Genomic DNA, 21,764 nt, shown 5'->3' on the forward strand with positions numbered 1-21,764 from the left:
AGGACAGGCAGGAGGACTGACAGGAGGACAGACAGGAGGACAGGCAGGAGGACTGACAGGAGGACTGACAGGAGGACAGACAGGAGGACAGGCAGGAGGACAGGCAGGAGGACAGGCAGGAGGACAGGCAGGAGGACTGACAGGAGGACTGACAGGAGGACAGGCAGGAGGACAGGCAGGAGGACTGACAGGAGGACTGACAGGAGGACAGGCAGGAGGACAGGAAGGAGGACTGACAGGAGGACTGACAGGAGGACTGACAGGAGGACAGACAGGAGGACAGGCAGGAGGACAGGCAGGAGGACTGACAGGAGGACTGACAGGAGGACAGGCAGGAGGACAGGAAGGAGGACTGACAGGAGGACTGACAGGAGGACAGGCAGGAGGACAGGCAGGAGGACTGACAGGAGGACAGGCAGGAGGACAGGCAGGAGGACTGACAGGAGGACAGGCAGGAGGACAGACAGGAGGACAGGCAGCACCGTGCCCTACAGAGGATTTTCCTTGTTTCTCTGAGTTTGTTTCGGTGTGCTGAGCTCTGAGGGATGAAGCTGAGTGAGAATAAAATAACAGTTTCCTTGGAGGAACGACAGCAGTGAGTGAATCAGAACTTGAAAGTTCTTCTGACTGTAAAATGCTTTTTCTCTTCATTTTCTTAAACATGTTAGCTAAACAACCCAAAAAATAAAAACTGTCACAGGAACCAGTGACTGAAGGACTGGACTGAGACTGAGATGGCCATGAGGAATATTTCAGTGTTCCTCTGCCTCAAAGACAGAACATCTGAACACTCTGACTGTCAGAGACATGATGCCAAACAGACGAAGCAGTCTGAGGACAGTCTGTTAGAGAAAGACATGGAGTTTTTCCTGCTGACTGAACTGTTCTGAAGAGATGATCTCTGACAGGAGAACCGTGAGGTTCTGCTGAATCGTCCAGGTTGTTCTTCAGTGTTGAGAACATCTGGTCTGTCTAGAGAAATGAGCCGAGCCAAAGGAGAGAAACTGTAAAACGTGAAGGACATGTGAAGGACACATGTTGACAGCTGTTTCTAGTGACGGAGAGACTCATCAGGACAGTGGAGTCCTTCCTGACCCGGTCTGACCCCATCTCACCCCGGAGGTGAAAGCGGTGCGCTGCGCTGCGCTGCAGTCGTCCCATCAGCATTAGCCTTCATTGTAATGAACGGCTGGACTCACACTGGAAGCAGTTCAGCAGCAGAAAGACACAAAGCGCCGCAGGAGACAGAGCCCGGCTGTTTCCTGCAGGAAGAAAAGACGGACCTGGGACGCCACGGACAACTGAGAACCAGTCCTCCAAAATGAAAGTCTTCTCCTCTCCCACCTGTTGCTGGCTGCTCTTCAACCAGAGAATGAACATTTTATTGTAGAAGTTAAAGAACACCAGATTTTCTACGATTACATTACGTCAACCTGACAGCTCTTCCAGCTGGAGACTCCACAGCTGACATGTCCACTGTGGAACAAAGCTCTGCTGCCGACAACGCCACGCAGCGCAGACGTCATGCAGATGCCACGAAAACGCACTGCAGACATCATGCAGGCACCATACAGACGTCAAGCAGGCGCCATGCAGACGTCATGCAGGCGCCACGCAGACGTCATGCAGACGCCACGCAGACAGCATGCAGGCACCACGCAGATATCATGCAGACGTCAAGCAGGCACCATGCAGACGTCAAGCAGGCGCCATGCAGACGTCATGCAGGCGCCATGCAGACGTCATGCAGGCGCCATGCAGACGTCATGCAGACGCCACGCAGACGTCATGCAGACGCCACGCAGACGCCACGCAGACAGCATGCAGGCACCACGCAGATATCATGCAGACGTCATGCAGGCTCCACGCAGACGTCATGCAGGCTCCACGAAGACGTCACGCAGACGGCATGCAGACGCCACGCAGACGGCATGCAGGCACCACGCAGACATCATGCAGGCTCCACGAAGACGTCACGCAGACGTCATGCAGGCACCACGCAGACGTCACGCAGGTGCCACGCAGACGTTATGCAGACGCCACGCAGATGTCATGCAGACGTCATGCAGACGCCACGCAGACGTCACGCAGACGTCATGCAGACACCACGCAGACGCCACGCAGACGTCACGCAGACGTCATGCAGACGTCACGCAGACGCCACGCAGACGTCACGCAGACGCCACACAGACGTCATGCAGACGTCACGCAGACGCCACACAGACGTCATGCAGACGTCACGCAGACACCACGCAGACGCCACGCAGACGTCACGCAGACGTCATGCAGACGTCACGCAGACGCCACACAGACGCCACGCAGACGTCACGCAGACGCCACACAGACGTCATGCAGACGTCACGCAGACGCCACACAGACGTCATGCAGACGTCACGCAGACACCACGCAGACGCCACGCAGACGTCACGCAGACGTCATGCAGACGTCACGCAGACGCCACACAGACGTCATGCAGACGCCACGCAGACGTCATGCAGACGCCACACAGACGTCATGCAGACACCACGCAGACGTCATGCAGACACCACGCAGACGTCACGCAGACGCACTGCATGCGGTGCAGAACTGGGATGAGGCTTTCCCTCAGGCCCTGCTCACACCTGGCAGTAACTTGTGTATTCTTCGGCTGCACTGCCGTCCGCCACCCACTGAAGGTGTTCACACCTCCAAGCGTATGAGCGACTGCGTTCCAGACCAGTTCCTGAAGCAGTCTGGGTTCATTAGTGCTGAGATCAGTGCTCCACACTACACCAAACACACAACATACTGCCCCGTGTGAACAGGGAGACAGGATCTGACGGCACCGTACGGTCTGGTCTTCCAGCTGACAGGCGGTCTGAGTCCGCCTGGTCTTCCTCCTGATGTTCTTTCACCAGGCCTCCGCCTCCTCCTGGGCTTCATTCAACAGACAACATGTCTCACAGCAGGAACTTTAATCAAACCTTCACTTCTTCATATCATACAATGTAAAAAAAGTCATTCTGTGGACCGCATCTGATCCCTTTTCAGAGCAGATTCAGGTCCGTGGACCACATGTTTGGCACCCACAGCAATCCACTGAGAGAAGTCCTGTTGGTTTAAAAATCTAAATCAAAACTCTGCATCTTCCACCGAGCGCAAAAGCCAGAAGAGACCAGTACCGAGGGGGGTCTCAGAGGGGTCCTTGGGGTTTCAGACGGATTTCAGGAGGTCCCAGTGGGGTTTCAGGGGGGTTTCTGAGGAGTCTCAGGGAGTACTGGATGGTCCTGGGAGTCCCAGAGGGTTCCGGGGGGGGGGGGGGGGGGGGGGGGGGGGGGGGTGTTTACGGGGTCCCGGGGGTCCCGGGGGGCTCAGGCAGTGATGGGCTCCGGCACACAGGACGTCAGGTACTCCTGCTCAGCGTTGAACTCGGCAGACTTCCAGGGACACTGGATGAGGGCGTCGTACAGCTCCTCGCTCTCATCCATGAACTTCCTGTTGGCCTCCAGGACGTCCAGCTCCAGACTATGTTCTGCAACACGGAACGTCAGGATCAGCTGCTGCACGGAACACAGTGAAGGAGCAGCGTCGGCCACAGACACTAACCTTCCACCTCCTCCTCCTCCTCCTCCTGGACGGCCTCGCCCTCCTGGAAGAGACGCAGACACGTTAGAGTCGGGGAGATGCTCTCCTGAGGGGGAGGGGCTTATTGTGAGGGGGAGGGGTGTCTGACCTGCGCAGCAGCGTACTGGGAGTAGTCGTACTGCTGGTAGTTGTACCCGTACATGGCCCCGGTCTGGTCGTAGCCCCAAGGGTTGTAGTAGCCGCCGTACTGCTGCTGGTACTGACCGTACACGTCGTAGCCACCCCGGTAGGCCGCGCTGCTCTGCCACGCCTTGGTCTCTGAGGGCGGCGACTGCGACGGGGGCTTGTTCCTCAGACTGAAAACCAAGGAGACCGGAGAGGTGAGCAGAGCAGGACGGAGAGGAGCCGGAGCGAGGAGGGAGAGGAACACACTTGTTAGCGGCCAGGCTGAGCCGGAGGGGCTTGCTGCCCAGGCCCACCGCCCCCTGACACTCCTCCAGCGCTCGCTTCTGCAGACGCTCGTCTGGGAACTGAACGAAGCCGCAACCCCTGAGGAGCAGAGCACAGGCTGAGCCACAGGTCACAGGACATCGCTGCTCACCGGCCGGGGTCAAAGGTCAACAGGACGAACCTCGCTACTTGCCTCTGCTACTTCAGCTATTTCACAGACAATCGCTACTGTAAAGTCACTACAGAGGGGCTGTAGAGCCAGGTGTGGCTGTAGAGCTGCGGGTTCCAGAGCTCTGCTTGTGGCTGTAAAGCATCATGTGGGGTGCTGTGTCCGGGTGAAGAGAGGCGATGTGGCGCAGCACCTTGTCAACACTTACTTGGAGTTTCCCATGCTGTCCATCACCACTTTGCCACCTCGACAGGAAGGGTAGCGGTTGTAGAAGAACTCATAGAGCATCCCGTCGTCCACCTCTGGAGTCAGATCTCCCACAAACAGAGAGTACATCTGCCTGCAACAGGAGTGTGCCGTTAGTGGACACGTCTGTCCTGGAGCCACGCCGGCTCCACTGTCTACAATGCTTAGCTTCACACTCACCCTGTTTCCTGTTTCCCAAACGTGGCTCGGTTTATCTTGAACCTCGTGGCCTGTGAGAGAGTCAGACTTTCAATTAATGCCATCAAGAAGGAGGAGAGCAGAGTAAGAAGAGCAGTTTGTACCGGGTTTGCTCCAGGTAAAGACTTCCCATTGACTTTACGGAGACACCTCTCGGCCGTGGCCTCGTCCGACATCTCCACAAAGCAGTAACCAAGAGCCCCCCTGGGGGGACGCAGCGTTAGTGTCAGCGTGGAGAGATGGGAAAGGTCCGGGTGTGTTCAGGAGGAAGCTCTCACCCCGTCATCTTGTTGCGAATGATACGCACGCTCACCACCTGCTCGCCCATGGTGGAGAAGGCTCGAGTGATGAACTTCTCATCCATGTAGGTCTCCAGCTGGAAGAAACACAGCTTCAGGCTGGACTCTGTGTGTATGTGTGTGTGTATGTGAGAGAGGGATAATCTCTCACACACACACACAGCAGATCAGACCACAGAACCAATCTGCATGACTGAAGCATCAAACCAGTGATGGAGACGCACAGTCCTGCTCGACCGTCAGGTTTACCATGACCGGTGTCAGACAGGACTGTCAGAGCATGTGAGGCGCGAGCACAGGATGATGGGAGAGACTGAGGACTGGCTCGAAGCATGCAGGATGCTTCAGCTTCTGCTAAACCTTCGTCAAATCCCTCACTACAACAGGGACTGTCTCTCAGCACAAACTATCTGATAAGACGTTTTTTAATTAAGTTAATATTCAACTGAGATATACTTGAGATAAAACTTTGCCCAAAACACAACATCGAATCCCTACAATTTTTACTCTATTTGTGAGGGTGAAAGAAAGAGCACATTTAACAGTGATCTTCATAATTGAACTAAGTCCAGACTGAAAACCACGGGACCTGGACTTCCTAAATTTGGACTTGATTCCACTGCAGGCGCTAAACATTCAATGAAGTGTTGTTTTTAGATTTGTGAAAATTAAAAAAGGGCAAAGTTGACTGTATTTTTATGTGGAAGACCACTTTGGACCAGGTCCAGATCAAAACCACTGGCCCTGCACTTCTTAAATCTCCACTCACTGTGAAATTATGTTTCCCGTAACGTTCCATTTACCTGCCCTATCAGAAGCTAACTTCAGCTTCATTACGAAGGGGGGATGAACTCCATGGGGTGTAAAGCTCAGTGTGCTCTGACCATCTGTAAAACCTCCCAGACAGTTCGAATGGAAAGCTTCTGACTCTCCTCCTGCATCATCAAGTCCCTCACCACCTCCTCCATCACCACCTCCTCCTTCACCACCTCCTCCATCACCGTCTGCTACGCTGCAGCCACGGCCAGGGACAAGGACAGACTGCACAGAGTCCAGGGACAAGGACAGACTGCACAGAGTCCAGGGACAAGGACAGACTGCACAGAGTCCAGGGACAAGGACAGACTGCACAGAGTCCAGGGACAAGGACAGACTGCACAGAGTCCAGGGACAAGGACAGACTGCACAGAGTCCAGGGACAAGGACAGACTGCACAGAGTCCAGGGACAAGGACAGACTGCAGAGAGTCCTCCTCTCTGCAGAAAAGATCACTGGCTGCAGTCTGCCCTCCCTCCATGGCCTGGACATCTCCAGGACCCTGAGGCCTGCAGGCAAGATGGTGGCCGACCCCTCCCACCCTGGAAAGAGCCCTCCCGCCCCGGTCACCAACTCTTCAAACTCTGCCCTCCAGAAGGTGGTTCCGGTCCACCAGGACCAGAACCTCATGACACAAGAAACAGTTTCTTCCCCTCTGCCACCGCTCTCATGAGCAAGGCTTCAGTCACCCACTGACCACCCCCCTCCCCAACACCCACCCACACCCACAGTAACCGACGACACACTACAGACGATCTTAGGCCTCATACACATCAGTGTAAATACCTCTGACCATTGTAGTTTTGTAAATAATTGTAATTCTGTGAAGCGTCGCCATATTTATTGTTGTTGATATTGCTATTGTGTTATTTGTTTGTGTCTTAATTCCTCCAATTAATATTTTATACCTGTGCCTTTTTTAATCTGTTCCTTCTGTTGTCTGTTTGCTTCCTCCGCCATAACAAATCCCTGATATAGGCTGCTGTACCTGGAAATAAACCCGTTTCTCATTCTGATTCTAACTAGCAGGTTCACTTTAACTTCAGACTGACTCAGTTTGACTGATTGCAGCTTTAAAAAGGCAGTGATGAGGACCTGTGTCGTTTGATATCTCTGAAAGCTGGCAGTATTTTACTGGACCAGTGACCGTGGATCCTGCTTGTTTCTACTGCTCATTCATCAACGTGTTCTCCGGAACATTCTCTCTGACGCCAGGATTAAAACTACACTAAACGTTCACCGAGACGCGTACTAACTGAGACAGCTTCGCGTAAATTCAATAATTCAATATTTTTTGTTTTCTATTTTCTGTTTTCACGGTAAAATATAAAGTTTTTTGTTAGCTTCTCGACTAGCCTCCGGAGCTAGCTCACGCGACATGGCTTTATCGTAGCTTCAGAAGTAAACACTCACGTTCCCCATCCACAGCGTGCTCATGGTGCCGGGTTCGGAGAGGCCGCAGAAACTTCAGGGAGGAACCAGTCACAAGCTACAAAAAAAACTTTATAACACAAACTAACCGAACTCCGCAGACACGCCGTCAGCAGCTAGCATCGCAGCGGAGGGCCGCTAACAGGACGTCCTGCGTCACCCAACGCGCGCGTTGGCGTAATGACGTCACGGCGGGAAGGTCACATGATGTGTATCCGCCATAAGACCTTTTTTTTTAATATGGTGTGAAATAGTTAAATGTCACGATTTCATTGATTTCTCAACAACAACAACAACAAAACTTACTGGCCTTACTGGTTCTTCCTGGCCGTGCAGCCTGGCACACCAGAAAGCCACACAACAGTTTGAGTTCATAAGCTATCTGGTGGTTTTAATGCACATAAACCCTGACTCAGTGGGGAGGCTGGGCCGACGGCCGTGCTCCATTCCTATGAAAAATTATTCAATATTTTGACAGTGACTGTTGGATTTTTCGACTCCTGACCCATCGTAGTGAACATTTGTTCTCCCAGCATATACAGAATTCACACCAACACTTACTTAAACAAATTGAGTGTGGCGTTTTCTTTTCCAAAACTGGGGCTGTTGGATGGAAAACAGTCAACATAAAGCTATCAGTGAACTTTAAATGTGTATTTTAATGGAACGGTGCCTGGTCCTGCCAGGTGAGTCTCCTCCAGTGCGGCTCTGGCTGTTTGAAGCTCTTGAACTGAGATGGAATGAGAAAGGCGCCGTACATGGAGATAACCGTCACCTTCAGAAGATGGTCCCCTGTGGTCATGAAGGGACAGACAGATCCTCAGGTAGACTGTGGAGCTTCAACCTGCTATGTGGTGAGATGGGGGCAAAACTGGAGAACAAATCCCAGCAGAGCGTGACATGTTCGCATACCTGAAGTAACCACACCTGAGTGACAGACCTTCACACAAAACACTGACGCATGTGGTAGTTGGATGCTTTACTGTATTTTACACCAGAAACCATCATGGAAATGATCAGAATATTGAAACAGCACTATTAATTTCTTTAGAAAGGTGGACTCTCGATCCTGCTGAGTTTATACATGGTCAGAATGTTTGCAGTGAAACAGAGATAACAATGTTATTTAAAGGTTACTCAGCTGTTTTAAAATCAGTTAGACACCTCTGATCTACTGTCATCTCAATCATCTGGGACAGGTAAACAAGGAGACGGTCAGCCCGACGCCCGCTCATGTAATCACACCTCTTCAGGACCACGCCGCTTCTTCTGCTTCTCCGAAGCACAAGTGACAACTGGAGAGAAGTCAGCCAATAAATAACTGCTGCCTGCCCGAATCAGCGGAGTAGGAAGACGTACTGCTCAGTCAGATCTCACACACACACACACACACACACACACACACACACACACACACACACACACACACACACACACACACACACACACACACACACACACACACACACACACACACACACACACACACACACACACACACACACACACACACACACATTTATAAGGCTCATTACATTCAAAACCCACCGTGAGCATACTGCAGAGGAATTCAGCAGGTAACTGTGTTCAGATATGTTCTTTATGGGGGGCTGAACAGAATCATCAGGACAGAAAGAGTCTGATTATACCAACAGAAGGAACCCAGTGAGACACACACACACACACACACACACACACACACACACTCAGTCCAGCTTCTCCTTGTGAACCAGCTTGGGGGCGTCCACAAAGTCTTGGCCGTTAAAGAGGATGATGGTAGCTGTGATGGCGCTGGCAGCCCCCCAGAACATGACGTAGGCCAGGGTCTCTGTCAGGGTGTCGCCTGGAAGACAAGCGGCGCACATGGTTGGAGCGGAACAGGGAAAGGCGGCGTGTGGCGCACCGAGCTGAGCGTCGCCGAACCTACCGGCCATCAGGAGACAGACGATGCACATGGAGAAGGCCACCAGCATGATGATGGGCAGAGTCAGGAACTTCCAGTCCTTCTGCACACGCAGTGGCGTCGGACCCTCCGTCTCATCCACGGCGAAGTTCCCCAGGAACAGGTCGATGGAGTCCTGGAAGAACATCACACACACACACACACACACACACACACACACACACACACACACAGCAGCGTCAGCTCCGTCAGTGGTCGCGTCTCGGCTGCTGGGCGGACGCTCTACCTGTCTGAAGCCGTCCGAGAAGTTGTTCTTGTAGTAGCGGATCATGGAGTTCCAGCCGTCCATCAGCAGCCCCCACCTCGTCCTCTTCCCCGTCCTGATGGACACAAACTCTGTCACACCGTCTGCATGCATCGGTGTGTGTGTGTGTGTGTCGGTGTGTGTGCACGCTGGGAGGCGTACTGTACCTGGTGAAGTCTGTTTTTAAGGCTCCTGTTCCTGCGTACTGTACAGCGCATGCATTGGCATTGTCAGCCCATGCTGGTTAGAGAGCACACACAGAGGAGATGAGCACACACTCCGGAACACACCAACGACATGAGCACATGCAGGCGGTGCCACACACACTCACACACCGTTCTTATAGATCTTCTCAAACTCAGCCTGCTCCTCAATACGCTGGCCCACGTTGAGGACCCCAATTCTCTGCAGGGACACACAAAACATTAAAACGGTCAGAATTTATCCACATTACAACCAGTTCATAGAAGAAACTGCCGATCTGAGGCTCTACAGCTCCTCTATAGTGGCTCTACAGCTCCTCTATAGTGGCTCTACAGCTGCTCTATAGTGACTCTACAGCTGATCTATAGTGACTCTACAGCTGCTCTATAGTGACTCTACAGCTGATCTATAGTGACTCTACAGCTGCTCTATAGTGACTCTACAGCTGCTCTACAGTGACTCTACAGCTGCTCTATAGTGACTCTACAGCTGCTCTATAGTGACTCTACAGCTGCTCTACAGCTGATCTATAGTGACTCTACAGCTGCTCTATAGTGACTCTACAGCTGCTCTACAGCTGATCTATAGTGACTCTACAGCTGATCTATAGTGACTCTACAGCTGCTCTATAGTGACTCTACAGCTGCTCTATAGTGACTCTACAGCTGCTCTATAGTGACTCTACAGCTGCTCTATAGTGACTCTACAGCTGCTCTATAGTGACTCTACAGCTGCTCTATAGTGACTCTACAGCTGATCTATAGTGACTCTACAGCTGCTCTATAGTGACTCTACAGCTGCTCTATAGTGACTCTACAGCTGATCTATAGTGACTCTACAGCTGCTCTATAGTGACTCTACAGCTGATCTATAGTGACTCTACAGCTGCTCTATAGTGACTCTACAGCTGATCTATAGTGACTCTACAGCTGCTCTATAGTGGCTCTACAGCTGCTATATAGTGACTCTACAGCTGCTCTACAGTGGCTCTACAGCTGCTCTACAGTGGCTCTACAGCTGCTCTATAGTGACTCTACAGCTGCTCTACAGTGGCTCTACAGCTGCTCTACAGTGGCTCTACAGCTGATCTATAGTGACTCTACAGCTGCTCTATAGTGACTCTACAGCTGATCTATAGTGACTCTACAGCTGCTCTATAGTGACTCTACAGCTGATCTATAGTGACTCTACAGCTGCTCTATAGTGGCTCTACAGCTGCTCTATAGTGACTCTACAGCTGCTCTACAGTGGCTCTACAGCTGCTCTACAGTGGCTCTACAGCTGCTCTATAGTGGCTCTACAGCTGCTCTACAGTGGCTCTACAGCTGCTCTACAGTGGCTCTACAGCTGCTCTATAGTGACTCTACAGCTCTTCTATAGTGACTCTACAGCTGCTCTACAGTGGCTCTACAGCTGCTCTACAGTGGCTCTACAGCTGCTCTACAGTGGCTCTACAGCTGCTCTATAGTGACTCTACAGCTGCTCTATAGTGACTCTACAGCTCTTCTATAGTGACTCTACAGCTGCTCTACAGTGGCTCTACAGCTGCTCTATAGTGGCTCTACAGCTGCTCTACAGTGGCTCTACAGCTGCTCTATAGTGGCTCTACAGCTGCTCTATAGTGGCTCTACAGTCACCTGGAGCTGGGTCTGTAGCGAGCGCCGGGCCAACAGACTCTGAATGACGTTGGTTCTGTCCAGACAGTCCATGCAGTTACTGCGGAAGACTCCTTTCTGCTGGGACACCGTCTTCCCCTCAGAGGTCACCATGAAGTACCTACAGACAGACAGACAGCCGTCACCCTGCTGGACACACACGCTTTCATGTGTCATGTCATGTGAGGGGGACATGAGGGGAACACGCGGTGGACATACCCATATTCATCCTGAGTCTCGGTCACAGCGTCCACCAGGATCTGGAGCCTCTCCCACCTCATGTGGCTGCACTCTTTGTGGAAGTCGAAGGCAATGTAGCTGAGGAGACACAGGGGACAGTTATAAAGGAGACAGATGGAGTGGAAAGGAAGGGTGGACATCCTGTGACACATCATCAGGGGTGTCCCTTCCGATTCGGGGGGGCCTGAACTCTAGACTCCCCCCCGGGGACCCGGGTCTCCAGCCTACAGTCCAGTTGGGACCATGTCCGTGGGACGACTGTGACACTCACTTCAGCATGCCGTTGTTCATCCCAGACACCATCTTGGCGAAGGCCTGCTCCAGCGGCTTCTCCGAGCCCTTCTGGTTGACCTGCACACAGAGGTCAGGTGGATCAGTCCATACCTGGGTCTGCTCAGCAGTACCAAGGTGGGGGGGTGGGGTGGGGAGGTCGGGGGTCGTTACCAGGTTGAGGATAGTCTGCTTCCCGTAGATGAGCAGCTGGGAGTCAAAGTGTCTCTGGAAGCCATCCATCTGTGGAATATGAGCGCGGTTAGCGAGGTAAGCATGGTTAGCATGGCTAGCATGGTGACCCCCCCCACCCACCCCCCAACGACAGCGGCGGCTCTCACGTGGCTCATGGTTTTGCTGATGATGGGTTTGGGTTTGTACTTCAGGTTGGGCCTCTGACTCCAGTAGAAAGGCATGGAGCCTCGCGTCTGGCAGCCACAGCAGAGGGAGCACAGGGTCAGCCGACGGCGCCCAGCCAGGGGTCAGAGGTCAAAGGGCACCTGACACACTCACCTGCACAAACGAGGCCTTGGCTCCCTCGTACAGCACGATCTGCTCCGTCTCCACAAAGTTAGCAGCGTGGCCCTCAGAGTCGATGCCTGAGGAGACCAGGCTGGTGGATTCATGGCGTCTGAGAGGCTGGAGCGCGACCGTGAAGCTAACTGGCTAAGCTAACAGGCTAAACCAACCAGTGAAGCTAACTGGCTAAGCTAACAGGCTAAACCAACTGGTTAAACCAACCCGTGAAGCTCACTGGCTGAACTAACTGGCTAACCAACCCATTAAACCAGCTGGTGAAGAACTGAAGTGGTGCAGGAGTCCACAGAGGAGGACCCGAGGCTCCGCCGAGACCTTCTGCAGCTGTTCTCACCTCTGACATAGTATCTGACTCCAGCTCTGAAGCAGCTCCTCCTGGAAATCAGGATCCACTCGAAGATCTTCCCGTTGATCCGACACGGCTTCATGACGATGACTGGAACCGCGGGGTCAAGGAGCGCTTCGGAACCTGTTCTCTGACACACCGCGAGAACCCAGCAGGTTCCACTAAAGGATACACCCATGGACCACAGGGAGGGCGAAGCGGTGCAGCTGTGGACAAACACAAGTCAGGTCATCTCGTCAGGGGAACACGGAGAACGGAAGAGACGGTCACAGGCAGCAGAATCACCTCCGGCTGTCCTGCCAGTTCTCTCAGCAGGTTCCCGTTCCACACGAACCTCTGATCGGCCTGTGAACCAGCACAGAACCCGTCAGAACCTGTCAGAACCCGTCAGGACACGCTCTCAGAAAGCTTTGGAACACAGGCAGCCAGGACATGGCCGAACACACTGGAACATGGCAACGCAAGTTTTCCACGGAAAAGGAGCAGACAGCAGGTGAGAGGGGTGGAGGAGGGCGGAGGAGTGCAGGAGGGTGGAGCAGGGTGGAGGAGGGTGGAGGAGGATGGAGGAGAGTGGAGGAGGGCGGAGGAGTGCAGGAGGGTGGAGCAGGGTGGAGGAGGGTGGAGGAGGATGGAGGAGAGTGGAGGAGGGCGGAGGAGTGCAGGAGGGTGGAGCAGGGTGGAGGAGGGCGGAGGAGGATGGAGCAGGGTGGAGCAGGGTAGAGGAGGATGGAGGAGGGTGGAGGAGGGTGGAGGAGTGGAGGAGGATGGAGGAGGGTGGAGGAGGGTAGAGGAGGATGGAGGAGGGTGGAGGAGTGGAGGATGGAGGAGGGTGGAGGAGGGTGGAGGAGTGGAGGAGGATGGAGGAGGGTGGAGGAGGGTGGAGCAGGGTGGAGGAGGATGGAGGAGGGTGGAGGAGGGTGGAGGAGTGGAGGAGGATGGAGGAGGGTGGAGGAGGGTAGAGGAGGATGGAGGAGGGTGGAGGAGTGGAGGATGGAGGAGGGTGGAGGAGGGTGGAGGAGTGGAGGAGGGTGGAGGAGGGTAGAGGAGTGGAGGAGGATGGAGGAGGGTGGAGCAGGGTGGAGCAGGGTGGAGCAGGGTAGAGGAGGATGGAGGAGGGTGGAGGAGGGTGGAGGAGTGGAGGAGGATGGAGGAGGGTGGAGGAGGGTAGAGGAGGATGGAGGAGGGTGGAGGAGTGGAGGATGGAGGAGGGTGGAGGAGGGTGGAGGAGTGGAGGAGGATGGAGGAGGATGGAGGAGGGTGGAGGAGGGTGGAGCAGGGTGGAGGAGGATGGAGGAGGGTGGAGGAGGGTGGAGCAGGGTGGAGGAGGATGGAGGAGGGTGTAGCAGGGTGGAGCAGGGTGGAGGAGGATGGAGGAGGGTGGAGGAGTGGAGGAGGATGGAGGAGGGTGGAGGAGGGTAGAGGAGGATGGAGGAGGGTGGAGGAGGGTGGAGGAGGATGGAGGAGGGTGGAGGAGTGGAGGAGGATGGAGGAGGGTGGAGGAGGGTAGAGGAGGATGGAGGAGGGTGGAGGAGGGTGGAGGAGTGGAGGAGGATGGAGGAGGGTGGAGGAGGGTAGAGGAGGATGGAGGAGGGTGGAGGAGTGGAGGATGGAGGAGGGTGGAGGAGGGTGGAGGAGTGGAGGAGGATGGAGGAGGATGGAGGAGGGTGGAGGAGGGTGGAGCAGGGTGGAGGAGGATGGAGGAGGGTGGAGGAGGGTGGAGCAGGGTGGAGGAGGATGGAGGAGGGTGTAGCAGGGTGGAGCAGGGTGGAGGAGGATGGAGGAGGGTGGAGGAGTGGAGGAGGATGGAGGAGGGTGGAGGAGGGTAGAGGAGGATGGAGGAGGGTGGAGGAGTGGAGGATGGAGGAGGGTGGAGGAGGGTGGAGGAGTGGAGGAGGGTGGAGGAGGGTAGAGGAGTGGAGGAGGATGGAGGAGGGTGGAGCAGGGTGGAGCAGGGTGGAGCAGGGTAGAGGAGGATGGAGGAGGGTGGAGGAGGGTGGAGGAGTGGAGGAGGATGGAGGAGGGTGGAGGAGGGTAGAGGAGGATGGAGGAGGGTGGAGGAGTGGAGGATGGAGGAGGGTGGAGGATGGAGGAGGATGGAGGAGGGTGGAGGAGGGTGGAGCAGGGTGGAGGAGGATGGAGGAGGGTGGAGGAGGGTGGAGCAGGGTGGAGGAGGATGGAGGAGGGTGTAGCAGGGTGGAGCAGGGTGGAGGAGGATGGAGGAGGGTGTAGCAGGGTGGAGGAGGATGGAGGAGGGTGGAGCAGGGTGGAGGAGGATGGAGGAGGGTGGAGCAGGGTGGAGGAGGGTGGAGGAGGATGGAGGAGGGTGTAGCAGGGTGGAGCAGGGTGGAGGAGGATGGAGGAGGGTGTAGCAGGGTGAAGGAGGATGGAGGAGGGTGGAGGAGGGTGGAGCAGGGTGGAGGAGGATGGAGGAGGGTGGAGGAGGGTGGAGCAGGGTGGAGGAGGGTGGAGCGGGCGGAGGCGGCCTCACCCGCTCCAGCAGGCTCATCTCCTGGAAGTCGGGGCTGGTGTTGGCCAGCCGCTGCAGGGTGTGCGTCAGGTCGAAGTCGGTGCAGAAGTAGAAGCCGTCGGTGCTCAGCACGTTGTTCAGCATGGACAGGAAGGTCTTGTTCTCCTGGGACTGCGGGGGGCAGCAGGAGGGAGCGTTTCAGCAGGGGGCGCCACAGCAGGTCCTTCGGACTTTCATTCATGGACGAGGAGCAGCTGAACAGCTGTGGCCTCAAACCTCTGCTGCACCTCTTCACTGGGGGCCATGCTAAATGCTAACAGCTAGCCTCCAGAGTCCTCCAGTGACAATGCTAAATGCTAACTGCTAGCCTCCAGGGTCCTGCAGGGATAATGCTAACTGCTAGCCTCCAGGGTCTTGCAGGGATAATGCTAACTGCTAACTGCTAGCCTCCAGAGTCCTGCAGGGATAATGCTAACTGCTAACTGCTAGCCTCCAGAGTCCTGCAGGGATAATGCTAACTGCTAACTGCTAGCCTCCAGAGTCCTGCAGGGATAATGCTAACTGCTAACTGCTAGCCTCCAGAGTCCTGCAGGGATAATGCTAACTGCTAGCCTCCAGAGTCCTGCAGGGATAATGCTAACTGCTAGCCTCCAGAGTCCTGCAGGGATAATGCTAACTGCTAGCCTCCAGAGTCCTGCAGGGATAATGCTAACTGCTAGCCTCCAGAGTCCTGCAGGGATAATGCTAACTGCTAGCCTCCAGAGTCCTGCAGGGATAATGCTAACTGCTAACTGCTGCACTGAGTTTGTGGCTGGTCTGCAGCATGTTCCCAGCAGCAGCTCCTGATGGCGTCTCGTGGTGGACTAATAGGATCTGCATGCTAAGCCGTTAGCTGAGAGAGTGAAGCACAGCATGACATTCCTGCACACGGCTTCCTCTGGGACTGGAGCTTCAGCAGAGGGACGGACGCCATGTCTGGAACAGGTCTCCTGTAGACGGACTGGACCGGGTGACTGTGAACCACAGTGAACCTTCTGGCAGGTAAGGTGCAGAGCTGAGGAGCTGGATCAGCTTCAAGGGGAAGAGATGACTCCTGGTCTCACTGGAGACAAACTGAAGGAGTCCCCGTCTGTCCTTCATGGAGACGCTCAATCAAACTCCCCACTCGTTCAGAAGACTGAGCTGAGTGTGAAACACTGAGGACCGTGGCGTTGTCCTTCCCCAGCACCACACTTTGACGGGGCATCTTTAGAACCTCTAAACGTTTGTGACGGAACGAGTTCTGTTCACGTCCCGGTCCCTGTCCCGGTCCCGGTCCCTGTCCCGGTCCCGGGTCAGACTGACCTGGATCTCAGAGAGGTGCAGCACCGTCTTCTTGTAGGAGATGACGTCGAAGTCCACGGCCTTCCACACGGCGTGTCCCAGCAGGCTGCCCACGTTCCTCTTCCTGGTGATGACCACCAGGTACATCCCTGAGGAGACAGCCGTCCGTCACACACGGCGGCGCCGCCACCACGGGGCGGGGCGACACCCCACCCCACCCCACCGCACCCACCTGCCACCAGCCGAATGGTCCCCATGACGCCGCAGATGGGCTTGGTGACGGCCGAGGGGGGGACGTCCTTCTTCCCGGTGAGGGTCATCTCGTTGGACACCCGGTCGATGGCCAGCACGGCGTCGGCCCCCTCATCGCAGGCCTCGATGTAGAACTTCTCTGGGGTCGTGTGCCTGGAAGGAACGTGGAGGCGGGGTCATCGCATGATGAAGGACAGGAGGACGCTCCTGCTTCCCTCGGTCTGGACAGTCCCGGTGTGGTGGTGACCTCTGACCTCTGACCTCAGTCTGATCAATGAATCAGTACTGAAAATGCCTCATTCTCACGGTGGACGATGTTTGAACCAAGGGTTCCGCTATAAAAAAATGGCACCGGACAACGTGACCGGCAGGTTTTCAATTTACCGGACAAGCGCTTGATTTCCCCGTCAAATATTATGGGGGGTACACTTTTCAAAGGGCCCCGCTCTCGCCTGTCAAATTTCGTGTGGACTACATTTCAATAGAATGGTAGGGGAAATTATTCAAAGATATGACCAAAGATCAGGACATATATATAAAGTCTACTCACCTGCAAAGCAAGCCTGTAAAAAATCTCTTCCTGTTATCAAGTGGGGGCGTATCTACGTGACAAAGCCATTTAAAAACATCAATAATTTGGTCCTAGAAATATTTGTTCTATCTTCAAAGTAAAGTTGTGAGTGGAATGTTTACAAAAACTGATTATAAAACCTGAAGTGAGCGTCAGGGAGTGATGAGGAGTCAGACGGCGGCGTCCCGGACAGCTGCCCAGTGGCGACGGTCAGGATCCACCTGGACAGCGACTCATCTGGCTCTACAGCTCTGACCCTTCCTCCTCTCAACCTGGGTAAAAAAGTCCTTAAGCTTCACCTGTTCCCATGTGTCTCCTGCTGTATTGTTGTTGTGCTGCACGCTTTGTCGGAGTAATGAAACACTGCTACAAGTTTAGTTCCGCCTGAAAAAAAAAAAAATTTTTTTTTTCCACATAAACCAGGCTTATTAGTATAAGATAAAATTCAGGGTTTTATTGTTGTTTTTTTTAATAAAATGAGGTGGAAACTGCCTTTTTCAACTCAAATTTTGCTTGGAGGGAATATTCAAATAAAAATTGAGCTTGGAGGGAATATTTTTCACCGGACATTTTGACCGGTGGTGTTTAAATATGTCGGACTTCGGCAGATTTTACCGGTCAAAGTCCGGTAATTACCGGATAACGGAAACTGAACCATGATAAAGAAGTGAGTCTGAGTCAGCAGCCATTCTCACAATATAAACCGAAATAGACTGAAAACAGGATGGATGAGAGAGAGGATGGATTAGAGAGAGGATGAGAGAGAGGGGATGAGAGAGAGGATGAGAGAGAGAGAGGGGATGGATGAGAGAGAGGATGAGAGAGAGAGGATGAGAGAGAGAGAGGGGATGGATGAGAGAGAGGATGAGAGAGAGAGGATGAGAGAGAGAGAGAGGGGATGGATGAGAGAGAGGATGAGAGAGAGAGGGGGGATGGATGAGAGAGAGGATGAGAGAGAGAGGATGGATGAGAGAGAGGATGAGAGAGAGGGGATGAGAGAGAGGATGAGAGAGAGGCTGGATGAGAGAGGATGGATGAGAGGCTTGTCCCTCATGCCTAGGACGGATGGGGGACAGGCTGCTGGTCCTCACACTGCAGGTCCAAGAGGAAGAAAACTCACTTCACATGTGACCCTGCTGTCAGAGACATGAGGACAGAGCAGGAGGTGGAGGAGGGGGAGGAGGAACCTGGCCCAGCAGGGCGGAGGTCACCTCCAGGCTCACATTAAGTCCCCGCTGCAGAGCTGTCTGAACACTGCCTCCTTTGTTCCGCTCATAAGACGTCCTGGACCCTCTGCGGGACCGGCTGGACCAGGACTGGTCCTCTCAGCTGGAGGTCTCAGACAGCCGTCGGTCCCACGAGACCCGCAGAACCCTGGGTTCTCCGAGTTCTGCCTCCTGCAGGTTCCTGGGTTCTCTAACAGCAGAACAGAGGCAGAGCTTCCAGCCACCAGGTTCCTCATGCAGGACCAGATCCAGGTCCAGGTCTGGGTTCTGACACGATCTCTGCTTCGGACCTTTCTACTGAGCAGAGCTTCAGAACCCTGGAAGAGCTTCTGGAGGAGCAGCAGGAGATCTGACAGCAGAGCCTCTCTGTCTCCGTCTCCTCGGGTCCATTACAGGGGGACAGCTGGACACAGACCCTGTTCCTCCAGGCCTGTCTGAGGAGACCAGCTGTGCCAAGGAAAGCAGGCCAACGTGCAGGCCGCCTGTCTCTGAGGACCTGCTGTAAGCAGAGTGAAGGAGTCTAACTAGCCTGCCTCACCAGGACCCTGACCCTGACCCTGACCCTGATCCCGGCCCCGGCCCCGGCCCCGGCCCCGGCAGGTCTCACAGGAGGAGGACTGCATGTTCCTGAGAGACTTTACTGCTCCTCTGGGTGTTCCGGTTTCCTCCCACAGTGCAAACCACTGGAAACCTCCTGTGTGTGTGTGTCCACTGTGTGTGTGTGTCCTGTGATGGATGAGAACTCCTCACCTGTGCAGGTCTACCAGCCTGCACACTTTAACCTGGACCAGGGACAGGGGAACAGGGAGCCGCTCCAGGTGAGCAGGGGACAGACAGGTAGGACTGGTTGACTGTCGTCAAGAAACAGGGTGTGTGTGGAAAAGCACAGAGTTCACTCTCACACACACACACACACACACACACACACACACACACACACACACACACACACACACACAGCTGTCCCAGGAACTGCTTGGAAAACCCAGAACCATCAGAGACCTCCATGAAGAAAACCAGAGATAAACCCTGAACAGCTTCACTGTAACCAGGTTAACTAGAGACCGCTTCATGGTGAAGCTGTGACGAGTTACCCTGGTTACATTAAACCTGTCTCTAGTTAGCCTGGTTACATTAAACCTGTCTCTAGTTAGCCTGGTTACATTAAACCCGTCTGTAGTTAGCCTGGTTACATTAAACCTGCCTCTAGTTGACCTGGTTACATTAAACCTGTCTCTAGTTAGCCTGGTTACATTAAACCCGTCTCTAGTTAGCCTGGTTACATTAAACCCGTCTCTAGTTAGCCTGGTTACATTAAACCCGTCTCTAGTTAGCCTGGTTACATTAAACCTGTCTCTAGTTAGCCTGGTTACATTAAACCCGTCTCTAGTTAGCCTGGTTACATTAAACCTGCCTCTAGTTGACCTGGTTACATTAAACCTGTCTCTAGTTAGCCTGGTTACATTAAACCTGTCTCTAGTTAGCCTGGTTACATTAAACCTGTCTCTAGTTAGCCTGGTTACATTAAACCCGTCTCTAGTTAGCCTGGTTACATTAAACCTGCCTCTAGTTGACCTGGTTACATTAAACCCGTCTCTAGTTAGCCTGGTTACATTAAACCCGTCTCTAGTTGACCTGGTTACATTAAACCCGTCTCTAGTTGACCTGGTTACATTAAACCTGTCTCTAGTTAGCCTGGTTACATTAAACCTGTCTCTAGTTGACCTGGTTACATTAAACCCGTCTCTAGTTGACCTGGTTACATTAAACCTGCCTCTAGTTAGCCTGGTTACATTAAACCTGTCTCTAGTTGACCTGGTTACATTAAACCTGTCTCTAGTTGACCTGGTTACATTAAACCTGTCTCTAGTTGACCTGGTAAGCGCTCCCGCTCCAGCCTGTCAGCAAACTTCAGCCTGTCTCCGCCCTGCCGCTGCCGCTGCCGCTGCCGCTGCCTCCGAGCCGCGGAGGCTGCCCGGCTGCCCGGCTGTCCGCGGCTCGCTGCCCCGCTTCGCTGCGCTCACACTCGGTCGCACACACGCGCTTCCAGGCGGCGGAGAGCGGCGGGCCGGACGGTAAAAGGTACTCACAAATTATATCTCTCGTAGGCGGTCGCCATCTTCGAAGAGTCTACCTGACCTCAGTGACGTCAGCAGGAGGGAGCGGGGCGGGGCGCCAGGTCCGCCGCCCGGGAAGCACATATCACAGGCTGCTCTGCTGTGGGCGGCGACAGCCAACCTGGCAACCCACAGGACGGGCCCGGCGGAACCTGCTGGACATTTAAAGAGACATTTCACTGGAAAGAAGGACACTTTCTCAGGGAAAACACGCTTAATCTGGCACTGAGTCTCCTAGATGTTAAACTTGTGTATGAATTTATATTAAAACCAGATCTGACTCAGCTGCCCGAGGAGAAATCCAGAAAGTTTTTTTTAACTCCTTTCTGAATCTTTGTTATGTACCAGTCAGTACAATAAGACAAGGTAAGTTTACAGAGGCATTTCAGCAGCAGTGTGGAGATTAACTCTCTGCCTGAGTGCTGTGGGTTGGAATGTTGTGGGCCTCTGTAGGCTTTTCTCTGGTTTTATCCCCCAGTCCAGAAACGGGCAACCACGTCAGGTGATCAGGTCTTTCAAGCATGAATGTGGAGACTTTCTGCAGAACCAGACCCAGAGGAGAATTTTCTGTAGAACCAGACCCAGAGGAGAATTTTCTGCAAAACCAGACCCAGAGGAGACTTTCTGTAGAACCAGACCCAGAGGAGAATTTCTGTAGAACCAGACTCAGAGGAGACTTTCTGCTGTTGCAGTCGGAGGTTACATGATAAGAAGAGAGAACATGAGACAACAGACAGACATAAATCTACTGCAGACATGATGGAGGATCCAACCACAAACTTTCCAACAGCTCTTTAAGAACTGATAGAGTGTGGTTGTTCAGAATTATATTAAATTCTATTTTAGTTTTGACAGGAAGCTAAAGAGAAGCTTCTTTTGGAGTGATGCTGTCGCTCCTCTCGTTCCTGCAGAACTCTCGCTTGACTGAAGACTTTTTAAACAGTTATTCAGACACCTTGATAACAGAGAATTACAATAGTTTAATCTGGAGGGAACACATTAAATTTTTTTGTCCATTTCTCAGTTTTTCTGCCTTGTTTATTTTCGTTTTTCACTTTACATCTTTTCTGGAAAAAACAAATTGAAATTACAATTTTAATCATTTTACTTTATCAATTTTTACCATACTTTCTGTATTAAACCCATTTTCGAATCATCATCATCATTATTGTGATT

General features: G+C 53.5%; 2 protein-coding genes across 3 annotated transcripts; both read right to left on the reverse strand.

Moving 5' to 3' along the window:
* Positions 1-2,937: 2,937 nt before the first annotated feature.
* Positions 2,938-7,319, reverse strand: LOC115384530 (tRNA selenocysteine 1-associated protein 1). The gene is made up of 9 exons (XM_030086807.1): positions 7,156-7,319; positions 4,906-5,003; positions 4,732-4,831; positions 4,610-4,659; positions 4,392-4,523; positions 3,997-4,113; positions 3,713-3,920; positions 3,586-3,628; positions 2,938-3,511 (listed from the first exon to the last, which is right to left on the reverse strand). The coding sequence occupies exons 1-9, from the start codon at positions 7,177-7,179 to the stop codon at positions 3,351-3,353; spliced, it is 933 nt and encodes a 310-aa protein (XP_029942667.1). The 5' UTR covers positions 7,180-7,319; the 3' UTR covers positions 2,938-3,350.
* Positions 7,320-8,139: 820 nt separating this feature from the next.
* On the reverse strand, positions 8,140-20,635 carry sacm1la (SAC1 like phosphatidylinositide phosphatase a). 2 transcript variants are annotated; one of them, XR_003930888.1, is made up of 19 exons: positions 20,562-20,635; positions 16,655-16,827; positions 16,444-16,571; positions 15,121-15,270; positions 12,918-12,977; positions 12,805-12,838; positions 12,621-12,722; positions 12,263-12,348; positions 12,091-12,177; positions 11,924-11,992; positions 11,751-11,830; positions 11,459-11,557; positions 11,222-11,360; positions 9,716-9,785; positions 9,548-9,620; positions 9,363-9,456; positions 9,101-9,251; positions 8,722-9,016; positions 8,140-8,468 (listed from the first exon to the last, which is right to left on the reverse strand). XR_003930888.1 is itself a non-coding variant. In XM_030086802.1 (19 exons), exons 1-18 carry the CDS (start codon positions 20,588-20,590, stop codon positions 8,880-8,882), a joined length of 1,761 nt encoding a protein of 586 aa, XP_029942662.1. In that variant the 5' UTR covers positions 20,591-20,635; the 3' UTR covers positions 8,637-8,691; positions 8,845-8,879. The 2 variants fall into 2 exon arrangements, 1 of the variants encoding a protein (XP_029942662.1); XM_030086802.1 differs by lacking the exon at positions 8,140-8,468 and adding an exon at positions 8,637-8,691 and having other exon boundaries at positions 8,845-9,016.
* Positions 20,636-21,764: the final 1,129 nt, after the last annotated feature.

This window comes from Salarias fasciatus, unplaced genomic scaffold (assembly GCF_902148845.1).
Source record: "Salarias fasciatus unplaced genomic scaffold, fSalaFa1.1, whole genome shotgun sequence".
NCBI classification, from domain to species: Eukaryota; Metazoa; Chordata; class Actinopteri; order Blenniiformes; family Blenniidae; genus Salarias; species Salarias fasciatus.